The following is a 14,243-nucleotide window of genomic DNA, read 5'->3' on the forward strand; positions in this document are numbered from 1 at the left end:
ACGTCACGCTGCCCCGGAACCTGTCCCCCCGAATTGGGTCGGGTTTGAACGACGGGAGGCTATATTTGGCGAGTTAGGCAAATGGGTTAGCCATTTCCACACGCGCATTTCCCGCCTGATGCACCTGCCTACCTCACGCCCGGAGCCTCATTTTACGGTCCCGGTTTGTCCGCTCCGAGATGCACCTGGGACCCCGATCACGCTGGATTGGAAGGAAAAGGTGGACGGAAAATCACATGCTTATTTGCATAAACAAAAGGCCACGCCGTAGGCCATGCCCGAACGGACTCCCGGTGGACGACGGCAGAAGGTCTCAAGGCAACCATCACCACCTTTGGCAGGGTTTCTTTTCTCTTCTTGTGTGTCTTGTGTGTCTCCCAGCGTGAGGCTTTTCTTTCCCCTGATTCTATTACCCATGCAGACAGGGGTGTCAGAAATATTCAAATGGCCAACGCACACGCACGAAAGACTGTTTTGGTTCGAACTCGGGTCTGAAAAAGGGACCCATCGCTTTGGCAAATAAATTAAACACCATAGGAACCGTTTAAAGTTTTTCCTTCGGTTTCGTTTTTGTTATTTTGCTCGCAACGACAAATGTAACTGTTATTCCCATTTGCATCCCTTGCACACCGGTTTGGTTCTCGGTTTTTTTTGCTTTGCAAAAAGAAAAGCTGAACAATCACGAGAGAGAAGTACGGGCAACATAAATTCCTCGTGCATGACTTTGCATAAACCAACAACAATAAGCCAGCATAAACTGTCGAAAAGCTTCGATGACTCTACGTAAAAAATACGTTGGGACGACAAAAATATCCCATTTGCTTTTGCTGCATCCATTTTTTCGGAAACTGTTTTTTTCTTTTCCGTCATCAGCATGAAAATTGGACTTGCGATAATTAATTATGGTTTAATCTATCGGCCACCCTACCAACGGGCGATGCAAATTATGCACACATGCTCACCTTCCCGGGAAGGGATCGGGCAACGAGAGGTCAAAAGCGACCTGGCCCCGAATTTGTCATGCGTGTCGGTTCACTAAACACTGCTCACTCTGCTTGCCATTTTCCCTTTTATTTCGCTCTCTTTCCTTTACGATCACGAGTAAGGTAAGGTTCAATTTTCCCCCTCCCGAGACCGCATCGATTTGCATAAAAATATTTGGAAGTTTGACCAAACACGTCACGGGTTCGGGCAGAGGATGAATGGGATGTCGTTTTTCTCCATCGGGCCCATGTCCTGCCAGCATCCACCCGAGGGATTTTTGTTTGTCCAGCCACGAGGGATGGGAGAGCGAGAGATAAATGAAACAAATACAGCGAGTGATAAAGGGAAGAGTGCGAAAAGTCCTCGCAATTATTTATTAGGGGATGATGTGATGTGATGAGCGGCTTGTGCCATCTTGTCCGCGCCGCTCCCGGGGCCCTCCCTGGTCCCCTCCTGGTGGAAAAAGGGAACGCGTGTACCAGCAGCGGAGGGCAGAGGGAATGAACTTTCAAAACCCTCTGGGAACAATAACCCAAAGTCCGAATGCGTCCGAATGGACGAGGCTATAAAATATCGATGGACACGCCGTCGACCTATTCGAATCGTGTTTAAGGACGAGAAGAACCGGTGTTCCGGCTGACCACGACCCCGCGCGCACTCCTCTGATCCCGGGGCCCTTCGGGGCCAGCGGAAATAAATAATAGGCCTTAATATTGTCACATACTCCAATTCGTCCCGTGCGCTGCAGATGGTGTTTTTGCTGGTCGTCCACCTTCGCATTCCGCACGCCAGTAACCTAACACTTCTGCAGAGTCCTGCGTGCGTTCCTTCTTCTATTCCCTCTTCCTTTAGTGCGCTTCCCTTTGCCCGGGATTTTCTCCCCGGGCTTTTCGGGTCTTCATTTGGATATAAAAAAGGTGCTCTTTTCTCTAAGCACTCCCGATCGAAAGACTTCAGAGAATCGAAGGGCAGGGAAAGGCGGAGATGCTGCGAGATGAAAATATATCGACATGTGCACTCCGGTGGACTCTGGGGTGTTGGACCGAGGGCTACACGAACTTCATACGCTTCCCCTCGTTTTAATTTATTGCAATAACGAACCGAACGCATTGGACGTTTCCGAGTCCGAGTTCCATGTAAATAATTCACTAGCTTTAGATGGGTAAAAAACAACGATCGATATGTGCGTTTCCTCTCTGTTTTCTACAAGAAGATACACCCGTCTTTACAGCTTCTAAAATTCAAAATGGAATTCTATTAACAACCATTTCCCTGCTTCCTGTTTTCCATTGCAGATTTGAGCATAAAAACACCAAAATCACCATCGCCGCCCCGTTCGCATGGTAAGTATTCGGCATCCGATGCTGCAACTCCATATTGCGCCCAGTTTCTCCCACCATTTTGCGTCAAACGGTAACGCGTGCCCAAAATTACTTACGCAATGCACGACGAATCAATTGATTTGTTCCCCCAAACCTCCGGAAGGAGGAAGCGAACCAAACGAACCCCGCCAGTTCCAAGCCCAAAACCCTTTTTTCCCATTTGCGACATCACTTTGTTCACCCCTTTTTCCTCCGTCTGGGTGAGAGCTGATGCGTGTCCTTTCGGTTGGCACACGACCAAGATTATCGACTTCATTAGCATCATCATAATCGCCATCTCGAGCGGTCGGGCAACATCCGTTGCACGAAAAGAAATGATATCATTTTCTAGGCCTTCCAGCATTTTCGATCGGTTTGTAATTCCAATTTCCTCAATGAGGCCATCCCTTCCATCCTTTTTTTTTTTTTTTTTGGAACTGAAACTTTTCATTTTGATTGTAATGTTGATGTCTCGTGCCCTGCACGGGCCACGGCGAGTCCTGAAGATGATGGGTGAATTAGCGATTAAAACTCCAACCCGACCACGACTTGCGCCAGAAGGTCTCACCGAAGGGTTGCGACTTTCGATTACGTCAAGGACGATGAAGGAAAAAGGATGAGAAACCGAAAACCCGACGAGAATGTTTGACGTTACGTAAAGAACACGGGGACAAGCGTTTAGGCGAACCGTTAACTGAGAGACCTTGGAAGAAAGGAAATCGCATTCCCTTCAATCCTTTTCGGGGACGGGTTTTCCGGGGACACATTGTGTTGACTTCGTGGCTTAGGACGAAGGACGAAGGCAAAGAAGCGAGGTCTCAGGAAGCAGAAGGAATCAAGATTTATTTTCTCACTTAGTTAATAGTTTTACGATCGGCTTCCCGGTCCCTTGCGTCCCTCAACCCGCAGCTCGGTCCTCCCCGAAAGGTCCTTGTCGTGTGCGTAAAGGACGAGTTTTGGTAGACATTTGTTATCCTCTTGGATATGAAAATAAACTTCTCGCTAAGCATTTCGTGCATGGGGAAAAGGGTTTGTTTTCTGCCTGTCGATAATCTTTGACTTTCCGGGCGGTTTTTCGATGGCTCGATAGAGGTTGTTCTCTCTGCTTTTTTTCTGCTCTGCCGGTGTTGACAATAATACCTGGCCCGAAGACACGTGTCCAACAAAGGGATCGGGAAGATTGTAAGATGTTTCCCCATCGACATCGGCGTGTGTTTGTTGTTTTCCGGCGGAACGTGTGTTTTAAGCTTTTCTAATAGGGGAACTTTTACGTCTCACATCCCAAATCGGTGCACCTGTTCGGCAGATGATGCCGGGCGAATGCGAATACGGAAAATCCTTTCCTATAACACTCTTCACAAACAGCATACTTTTCCTATTTCCTCTTTCCAGCCGACGAGGAGAAAAGGGCATAATACTGTTATCATAATGCTCTCCGGAAGGACGATGATCATTCTAATCATTTCCATCCACCCCTCCCTGTTTCGTACCGTTTTGTTAAAATGACCATCGTGTCCTTTCCCCCCCGAAAGTGACATTTTCATTGTACACCGAACCCCGTAACTCGTAGTAATTGAATGAAAATTTAAATACCTTCTCAATTATTCACCTGTTGAAACGATCGCCCAAAAGCGACCCTTCGGATAGTAGTAACACCGCATTTACCTGCATTATCCACCTGAACCGCGCAAACGACCGCATAATAAAATGCGCCTATTTAATGCGATCGAAAGATAACGTCACCCTTGGCAGGCAGGAAAAAAAAGGTCACCAAACACCTTTAAGAGAGAAATGTGCGTGTGTGCGTGTGTGTGTGTCTGAATTATCGGCGCATATCGGAGAAGGGTTAATTTACGGACCTGCTCGTCGTATTTCGCAGTTTGTAATTCACCCAAGGACTGAGGACTTCATTTTATTACTGTTCATCGTCCTGGCATAGTCCTTGAAGGGACATCCAAGGGAGAAAAAAAACCCATCCACAATCTCCCCTTACTCCGGAGTGGCATTAAATATGCATTTATTCACCGGAACGCACCCCAATTCCAGGGGGTTGAGGCCCGTTTTTCACCCCTAGAACCCGGAAGGGTTGGCTCAATTCAAATGAGACGTCCATCGTTCCCTCGTGTTAGCGTTTTGTTAGCTATTCATCCTCGCGTCGTCGAAAGAGGAGTATCCTTTTTTCGAGTTGCGGTTCAATTGGAATATTTAAATTTCACCCCTTTTTTAAAACGCGCACACGACCCCAAAAGGATTCCGAGGGGGTTGGACTTGTTGAGGTGTAATTAGCCTAATCAAACAACACTCGGCCGACGACAAAAAAAACCCCGTTTTTCACTTGGGTGACTTTAACATGGGGTAGTAGGGAAACCCTGATTGAAGGGTTGCCGACAAGGCGGGGAAAAGCGAGACAACAAAGCGAAACCAAGAACCGCCAGAGAACACGCTGCCTTTTTATGGTTGCATCCAATTTGAATTTCACCGACCGTTCCCGAGAACCAATCCCGAGAACGGAAAATAAATCCGACGTCGACGCGGCGGCGCTACGTGACTCGCGGGATTTATGTTTTATGACGATGTTCCTCGCGCCGTTCGCTTCTGTGACCGGGCTGCTCCACGATGGCGCAGGCAACCATTTTGATTCCGGTCCGGACATGCGGGCCGGCGGGAAAAATGCGCCGCGGTGTAATTTAATTGCAATAAAAACGGTTTTAATTGAAATTTCAAATCACGACCCGGCGAAAACCCGCCGACGAGGATGTTGCAAATGATACCCTGCACTTCTCGGCCCGCTTCCTGCCTCTCGCCTGCCCGGGACCCCCTGGGCCTGGGCACCGCCGATAAAAGGGAGCAATGATTTTCGCCGCTCGCGGATTCTCGGAAGAATGGCACGAACGAACTCTCCCCTGGCTTGGGCCTCCCCGCTGGTCGCGTCCGGGCTTGGGAAAGGGATGTTGCATAAATTGGCAGTAAAAAGCCGCCGAACCCGGGCCGAACATTAAATATTCTGGGAAAGTATCCCGCTCTCTCTCGCGTTTTCCTCAGTTCGGTCTCCGATTCCCAGTCGCGCGGTATTTGTTTGTTGACCGCGGGGGCAATAAAGAAGCTTCAAAAAACCATTTCGTTCCGCGCCGGCCGACGCTCGGGAATGATGGAAAAGTGTTATGCCACACGGGCGTCTTCGTTTGTAAGTGTGTGTGTGTGTGTAATAATTGTAATTACAATCGTCGTGGATCATTTTTCTTCATTACCGCAATACTTAAGCATCGTTTTCTGCCCGTTTGCAAGAAGCGAATATTCTTCCAATTAGCGAATCGCCATCTTCTTCCTCATTGTGCACTTTTCTTTTTTGGGAAACAACGCCACAATAAGTGCCACTCTAGTCCTTGCGGTCAAGGAGCTGTCCGAATCAAACAGTTTACCCAACATCACACTCCGCCGAGGAAAGGAAAGCACGCAAATGGCCGGGGACGGAAAATTGATCCGATATAAATGAACCCTCCTCCCGCTGGGTCAATTGTTGTGGGAGGAAGGTACAATTTTCAACTAGCGTAAAATCTTCCCAAAACGAAGGGGGCGCAGCGTTTTCCCTCGAAAAACGAAAACCGAACGGACGCTCATGTGTCCGTGAAAAATGTAAAAATATCCCATCTGTCCTCCCTCCCTTCCGAAAAGTTGTAACCAAAAATGGGTGCCTCCCGCAAGAATTCAAATTTACCACGTTCAAGGGAACCGCCGATGAGATGAACAGTAAAGGGCAATCGCTTTACGAACCTCGAAACTGGATTATCGCATTTCGACAATTTATTGAACACGCGGTACCCAGGATGGCATCGCCATGGCAACCCCCTTTGGTGAGGTTTTCCAACCGCACACGCTTTAAACGCTGGTCAGTTTTGAAGAAAAATTAATGGGATTTTGCGATCAACCCTGCACCTCAACTGTGCCATCCATTCTTCATTCGTTTTGCAATTCGTTTTCGGATCAAATCCTCGTTGAGTCACACCGGAACAATCCTTCCCTTTCGTGAAGGGTGTTCTCGGAAAGGGTATTTGATTTTTCTCTTGGACTGGGTAGCAGCTGGTCATCGGAAAATCAGTGCAGAGATTTCGAGATCCGGTCAGTCGGACCGAGAGCTCGTACCAAACAAACCCTCCGCTGTTTGCATACCAACGAATCGGAGTCCGAGACTCCTTGAACGTTTCGTCCTGGGGTCGTGAAGAAATTTAAATCTTTTCGCAGTTCGTACAATACAATTTTATGGATCACTGCATATGCTCCACCCGATATTAGGGTGCCGGAGATGCTTATCGGGGTTTTTAGTACTTCTGATTGCCACCCCGGGCTGGGGGTTTATTATTCAAAATTTATGCAAAGAAAAATCACCACCACGAACGGACCACGACGGAAGGAAAACGGCACTCGAACACATCGTCAGCACTTTTGATTGGTCAGTCCGGCCAGCCAGAGTGGGGTGGAGCGTTGGAGTCGGAAGTAGGTGGCCGAGGATTTAGAAACTGAACATATCCTGCGCGATGAATATCAATGAGGCTCACCGGCCAAAGGAAAAGCGGCCGCTGACCAAAAGGAAGCTGCTTGCAGAATCAATGCTACAATAAAAATTCATACCTCGAACATCAAATATTCATCATCACCACACACAAAGAGGTAGGGGATTTCGGTGGGGGGGTGCAGAAAAATGACGCAGATGAGCCACCGAAGCCGACGAGGAAACCCGGGAGTAGGGTTTCATTTTTGCAAATCAGGTTTTTTTGCATACAATTTTCCACCCCTTTTTTCCGCTCCGAGAGAAAGCGGGAGTAAGAATTCGATTTGGGTTTGCCCAAGAAAACCTAACCTGCACAGAATGAATATGAAAATTGTCCGGGTCCAGTTGCGACTGAATTTTTCCGAGCCTTTTCCCATCGCCCAACGCAGAAAAGGGAACAATGTGGCGAAATGAAATGAACGGACAGCACCTTGTGGACGATGTTTACTTTTCGCCAAAATGGACTTTTCCATAATAAATGATCGCAGCCCGTGGTGGAGGGAAAAACTGTGGCCAGCGAAAACAGGCTTGTGGTCAGTCGGTTCGCGGTTCGGGGTCGGGAACGGCGGGATACGAGTGGCGGTGCGGATGATGATAAGCCAGAATATGAAATCGAGTGGAAGATTGAATAATACCGGACCACGGAGCGATAAATATGAAATTGCCTGGACCTTTGGCTTGTGCGTTATTTTCCTTCGAGGCAAATGTCGCCTTTCCGCGGGGAAGCCTCCAGCATTTCGGTTAGCATTTTCATTTCTTTTACGACCACCCAACGACGGATCGCATCCTTCCCTTGGCGACATAAAGAGCACCGACTTTATGTACAGTTTGTTTTCCAAAGGCCCCCATTCCCTGTTGCCGTGGAAAAGTTTATTGAGGGGCGGTGTATTTTTTTTCTCGCATCACTAAACATTAGCAATATTTTGAATTGGAAATTGTCGATTGAAGGAAGGTAAATAGCAAGAAGCGAACGGAAAAAAACGAACCTACCCAACCGCACAAAGACACAGATAAGTGTCTATGGTCTGCCTTGCACTTGAAGCAGCTCGTGATGAAAATTATGCCAAGAAAGAAACAAGAAAAAGGCAAGGAGACCCCCAGTTCGGAAGCTGGAATGCAACGCCGCCTGTTGCAAGCGCATTCTGAGCCTCTTCGAATATGGCGAGACGACGTTTTGCTTTCCTGTCCCCGCGCTCTTCCCCGTGACCTTATCGCACGACGCCATCAGCCGTTACCCCGATCCGTTAGGAATCGCCGATCGATACCACGATGGCCAAAACGGAACGGAACCGAACCATGGTGCCATGGAACCGTGCGAAGGCAAATAAATCATGTCCGTATTGCGCGTCCCCTTGGTGGAGGTTAGAACAAATTTCATGCAATTTGTAGCGCTTGATGCGATGGCACAAAAAAAGGACATTCAAAGCACTGAAGCTCTACCCCTTTTTCCCCATTTGTGACACGCGGTCACAATCGTCTTTATTTTTTCCATTTTCAACTTTTAAACCGGCGCCCTCGGCCGCCTCCTAATTGGCCCCGAAAACTCGGCATCGGCCAATCGGTGACAGCTGCGGGTGCATTTTCGACTAGCTGATCAATCACATTTCTTTCCATTTGCTGGGAGGGAAAATTCGTCACATCGATTGGCTTTTCCGCCGGTCCGATGCGAGCCCACGATTGCGGCAGTGCGCCCTCCCGAAGCAATCAATTATGTGACGCGGCAAAGGAGCAGCGGCCAGGCCAGGGCCAGGATCGGTATCATCGCCCTCGTATCGCAGCACAAGCAACCAACCCCCATTCGCACACACCCGAAACCCATAATTCACGTCATCATTTTTAATTTCGAAAAAAAAAATGATCGGCAAAAAGGGTTAGTGCTTGGGTGTTTTCCACTTTACGCCGAACCGCCATGGAAAGGCCTTTGGGTGGTGCTGGTTTGTGGAAAATGTTTGCCAGTGTACAACGCTTTCGATAATTGACAAAACAATACCGTTGATTTGTCGAACGCGATACATTTTCCGGTCACCACGGTGCCATCCATTTCCCTGTAAAAGATTTTAAAACCAACCCACAATTCGAATTCGATCCCAAAATCTATAAATCTTTGCTTAATTTGAGCTGCTTAAAATGGTTATTTATTGCTGTAAGTTTAAGCAGAATGTTTTAACCACTATCGTCATCAAGAAAACAGGAACAATTCTCTTCCAACTGTAAAAACTGACCTACAAACGCCGAACCCCTTCCGATGGCCCCGCTGGACGCCACACTGACTTCAGAAGAAGTCATTTCCGAAAACGATCACCCTTGAACTTGATTTCTTGCTCGTGTTCCCCGCTGCTTGCTACCGTTACGGCTCACGTTAGGGATTGTTGTAATGTTGGTCTGTTACGTCGCTTATGAACATGGATTCTTTTAAAATAACAATTTTACAACAAAAGAAATGCTGCCATCCCGTCCAACAGCGTTCTGTTCGCGTACTTTCGCCAGCGAGCGTGAGGAAAAGGGGGAAACAGAAAAGGGTCGGAGAAAGCCGGCACCCTGCCTGCCTTGTAAAACCCATTGGTAAAGGGGTGAGGGACCGCTTCCAAACCCCTGCCGATCGGTTTCCCAACGAAGGACAATTGCAGCATTACCGTTGATGAGAAGTATGTTGCAATGTTCGAACCCTCCCTTCGTCGTAGGGGAATAAAAATTCTATTGCGCATCGGAAGGGGTTTTCCACATGGTCCGCCATTTTCTCCGGGAATGCGTTTGTCGAGTTTAAACATCCTTACTCACCGTCGGAGAGGAGAAGAAAAGTGCATTCTACTTTCACCCCCCTCGGGGAGGACAAGGCAACACGTCGGTCGCTCGTGTCCTTGACAACTCTGTCTCGTCTGACACCTTAAAGTCGTGTTTAATGGTACCTCTTTCGATCCATCTTAAGAGTAATTCCCGCACACAAGCACCCCTTGCGAAAACGGGGCATGTTGTGACAGCGAGATTCTTCGCTTCCTTACCGACGATTTATGGGAGGAAAAGTCAATCCCTCTTTGGAAGACTCCTCAAGAGTGTGAACAAATAAAAATGGCCTAGTTTCTTTGTCCTTGCAAGAAAATAAGTGGGTCATTACGGCATAGAAAAACACGATGTAATAATTTGTACTTCTTTTTACTTGATTTTCCCACCAGACGATATCGACAGCGATCGGGACGATGGAAGCGATCGCGAAAACCTGAGCAGTCCGATTCCACACGAGCGTCCAGAACGAACCACTCCACTTAATCTGGTAAGGAAGATTGCATTTAATTCTATCGTTCGAACTGACTTCAATTGCTTATCCTTTTTCTCGACAGATTACGGACTCTTCGCGACGGACGCCGTCGCCACCACAAACCAGTGCCGTTCCGGGCGGAGGCCTAGGAGTAGCATTGGCCGCCCTCCAGAACCACCTGCCGCTCAGCTCACTCTTCCTGCAGAACCAGCTCGGGCTCGGCGGACTAACGGGTCTCTCCGGGCAGGATCTCGGCATGCTGCAGCAGGCCCTGCAGGCCCAGCAAGCCTCCCTGCAGCAACAGCTCCAGCAGTACATGCTCCTTCAGGTGCAGGGAAGTGCGGCCGCCAGTGCCAATGGAAATGCGGCCGCCGCAGCCACCGCTCAAGCCCAGGCGGCAGCTCAGTTCCTCATGCAGAATCAGGTAGGTTTTAGTTGGTCGGTTCGAAAACAAAGCCACACTTCCGTGGACGTGATGGAACGATCGGTCATCCATTTCTTTCTCTTTAATCCCTTTTGGACGCTACGCATCGACTTTCGCTGACGCATAGTTGAACCTTAATTTTCCTTCACCACCGAGCTGTTCGGTCAACAGTTGCGTTCCGACTGTTCCTAGCAACTCCACCGTTAGCAATGGGAGTCCTGTGGCTCCCTCGGAAGGACCACCGACCCCTCGATCGTCAATCCAGGTGTGATGCCCACTATTGTGTCCATTGCTTAGTTGTCTCTTTTTCGTTTCCATATGCCGCTTCTTAAAACCAAGAGAATTCGTATTTCATGCCGTTTATTAACGTCTGACTTTCTTCAACAGGTTCAACAGGCTGTGGCACAGCTGCAAGCTCTTCAGAAGCAACAGCAAATGAAGACCGCCACCAGTTCCACGCCGACGCCCGGTGCGACGGCCACCAGTTCACCCCTGCACAGTCCCTCCGGGAGTCCCGGTCTGCACCATCATTCCACCCAAACCGGCTCGATGATCGGCTCCAGCCAGACCACGCCACCGAACGTGAGCCAGATGAACGTCGGTGGAATCCTAACGCCGTCCACACCCGGTTCCGGCCCCCACACGCCCCAGCTGCAGAAGCTCGTGACGGCGCCCCGTGCCCTCGAACCGTCGCCCGAAGAAACGACCGATCTGGAGGAGCTCGAACAGTTCGCCAAGACGTTCAAACAGCGACGGATAAAGCTCGGTTTCACGCAGGGCGACGTTGGGCTGGCGATGGGCAAGCTGTACGGCAACGACTTCTCGCAGACCACCATCTCACGCTTCGAGGCGCTGAACCTGAGCTTCAAGAACATGTGCAAGCTAAAACCGTTGCTGCAGAAGTGGCTCGAGGACGCCGACAGTAGCATCTCCAACCCGGGCGGGTACGTAGCACATCCGGCGCAATGGCCGTACGATCTCGACGGCGAACTTAATGGATCTACTTCTTCCCTCCTTCATCATTGCAGGCGCATCTTTAGTCCGGCCGCCCTGTCCAACACGATGGCCACGCCGGAGACGATGGGTCGGCGGCGCAAGAAGCGTACGTCCATCGAAACCTCGGTCCGGGTGGCGCTCGAAAAGGCATTCCTTGTCAACTGCAAGCCGACCAGCGAGGAAATCTCCACCCTGGCCGACAACCTGTGCATGGAGAAGGAGGTGGTACGTGTGTGGTTCTGCAACCGGCGGCAAAAGGAAAAGCGCATCAATCCACCGAACGGCATGGAGAGCCCTACGCACTCTTCGGCCAGCGGGGAACTGTTCCCCGTGTCCAACCTCGTGCCCGGTCTGCCCTCGCCGTCGTCCGGGTCCGGCGGAGGACACTACACCTCCCATCATGCTAGCTCCGGCATCAAGCAGGAATGACCACCGGTCACCGAACGGGCCACGGTTTGGTCACCAGCGAGGGACCAACAGACGCCCGGCTACGGTCTGCTGCAGTGAAAAGGATTTCAAACCCGGCAACAAACACATCCGCAACATATCAGCAACTCGATGTGTCCGGCCGGAGGACGTGCTTCGGCTTTCCGCGCGAGGGTTCGCCACTTCCGAGAAGTTCCGCGATCCATTCCTCAAGCAAACCGTCGGCACGCCGCTAGTAAGTATCACAAGGACGTCCCGTGCATGCAACAAAAGGCAAATAATCCAAGAGAGAAGTAGAGAGGAGCTAGAAGAATATAGTCAGAATATAGAAAACAGATAAATACATAATAATGAAATTCATACATCATTGCTGTAAAACATTTTCTCCTTGAAACACAGGCACAGAGAAGATGGAATTAATGATAACACGTAAAAAATAAGCATGAACTAGAGTATACCAGGGCGATAGGTTAAATCCAGAAAAATACTTTACCGAATTGAACCAGCTTTCCATTCGATAAACTATTGTTCAAGGATTTATGGTTCCAGGAAGGGTAACCCTTAAGCGAGATCCTCGACCTGTAATGCCTCGAGATGTAAATATGATAGTTATAAATGTAAGGCGGAGATTTAAAACAACAACAAAAAAAGATGTAAACGACTACAAAGAGACTCTAACAAAACTGTTTAGGCCACAACAAAAGTATGTCAGGATATGGAATGTTTCTCTCGTTCAACCGACACAAACTCGCTTTGATTTTTCCATTTTTCTGCAACAAATCCAATCCATGTTCCTACCTTTAGTGTCTTTACTTTTGTTTGCTACACTATCATTTTGAAGTACAATTCATTGACTGGCTTAGTACAGTTTTCTTTCAAAACACTGGTTAGGAAGAAAACGGATTAAACACAACTGTATCATGACCATACAAGAAAAAAACGGGACGCAAGTAATAAGCGATATCCAAAGAACCTTAGATTATAAAAATACTGAAGGCACAAGAAGACATACTGATTAAACAGAAACAAACAGAAAAAGTGTTAAAATGGCAACAACGCTTCATTAACGTCTGAGCGAATGAATAGTATAGAAAGGTATGTTGCTACAAAGAGGCTCTTAATGTAGATTGCGAGTACTGGTGTAGAAACGCCACAACAACGTGTTCTGCACATCGCAGTAAAGCAGCTCGCAGCATCATTTTTTTTTCTCACTCACTGCGGTGGTGTCTTCCAAGAAACAGCAATAGAAGAGAACAGGTAATTTAGATCCCCCTTAATTCCCCCCCGTCTTTAACACACGTCCACAAACACACTCCCAATAATCGAAGCGGATTAATGTTCCTAATCAACTACGGATACGGTAGGGTATGCAGATGAGATTGTATAGAGAGTCCTTTACTGATGGTGGAAGGTGAAAACATTACAATACGGAAAAGCGGGAGTTGATTGATAGCAGAATGGAAAATCACGTACCGTATCGCAAGATAGTCACGATACGATCTTCGTCATTTTCCCGCGTCATAGAACCCGGAACAGGTGCAACAATACATTCTTCCGCCGCCGGAAGATAGATAGGTATTATTTAATTTGTTACAGTTTACTACCCACTTCTCTACATTCGTGGTCCTTTCGGTTTGTCCATTGTCCCCATTTGTTCAATGGCGCTTACTCAATGGTTTAGAAATGATTTGAAATAGTTACAATTATTGATTGATTTTCATTACCATTAATACAACTATTCCGGCATATCATTATAATTTCGTTTGGTCGTAATAAACAACTTCTTTTCTTTTGTTTGTAGTGCGTAGCAGGAGATAGTTATTTTTTCGTTGGAAAAATGAATATGATAAACCGATCACTGTTGAATGGTTATGAAATATTTGTGTGGATGTGAAAAAAATAAACGAAGATTAAAAAAACGCACATGGTTCAGGGCAGTAAACGTCGTAATAAATTTGCTGGTAAACGATAAGGTAATTAAACAAAACACATGTATATAGTTAACCAAATATATGACAAAAGGAATGTGGCGCGCGATTTAGAGAAAACAAATAAACAGAAATTAGACGATGAAAACGATTGAAATCTTAATAAAATTATGTAAAAAAAAAATCTACCGATGTCGGTTTCAACAGTTTCACGTGGAATGCTTTTGAAAATATCTACAATGGCGCCATCTATGTGTGAGAGAGGTAAACTAAATTATCCTTTTTCAGAAAATTCCTTCCGTTGGAAGCAACCAATGATACCAAT

General features: G+C 47.8%; 1 protein-coding gene across 1 annotated transcript in view; it reads left to right on the forward strand.

Annotated features, from left to right (window-relative positions):
• Positions 1-11,993, forward strand: part of LOC131267414 (lateral signaling target protein 2 homolog) — a 66,023-nt gene extending 54,030 nt beyond the window's left edge. The window contains exons 4-8 of the mRNA XM_058270288.1: positions 2,280-2,327; positions 10,062-10,159; positions 10,227-10,568; positions 10,956-11,512; positions 11,597-11,993. Coding sequence (XP_058126271.1) covers positions 2,280-2,327; positions 10,062-10,159; positions 10,227-10,568; positions 10,956-11,512; positions 11,597-11,993 — 1,442 coding nt within the window. The remainder of the gene's footprint in view (positions 1-2,279; positions 2,328-10,061; positions 10,160-10,226; positions 10,569-10,955; positions 11,513-11,596) is intronic.
• Positions 11,994-14,243: the final 2,250 nt, after the last annotated feature.

The sequence above is a fragment of the Anopheles coustani genome, chromosome 2 (assembly GCF_943734705.1).
Source record: "Anopheles coustani chromosome 2, idAnoCousDA_361_x.2, whole genome shotgun sequence".
NCBI classification, from domain to species: domain Eukaryota; kingdom Metazoa; phylum Arthropoda; class Insecta; order Diptera; family Culicidae; genus Anopheles; species Anopheles coustani.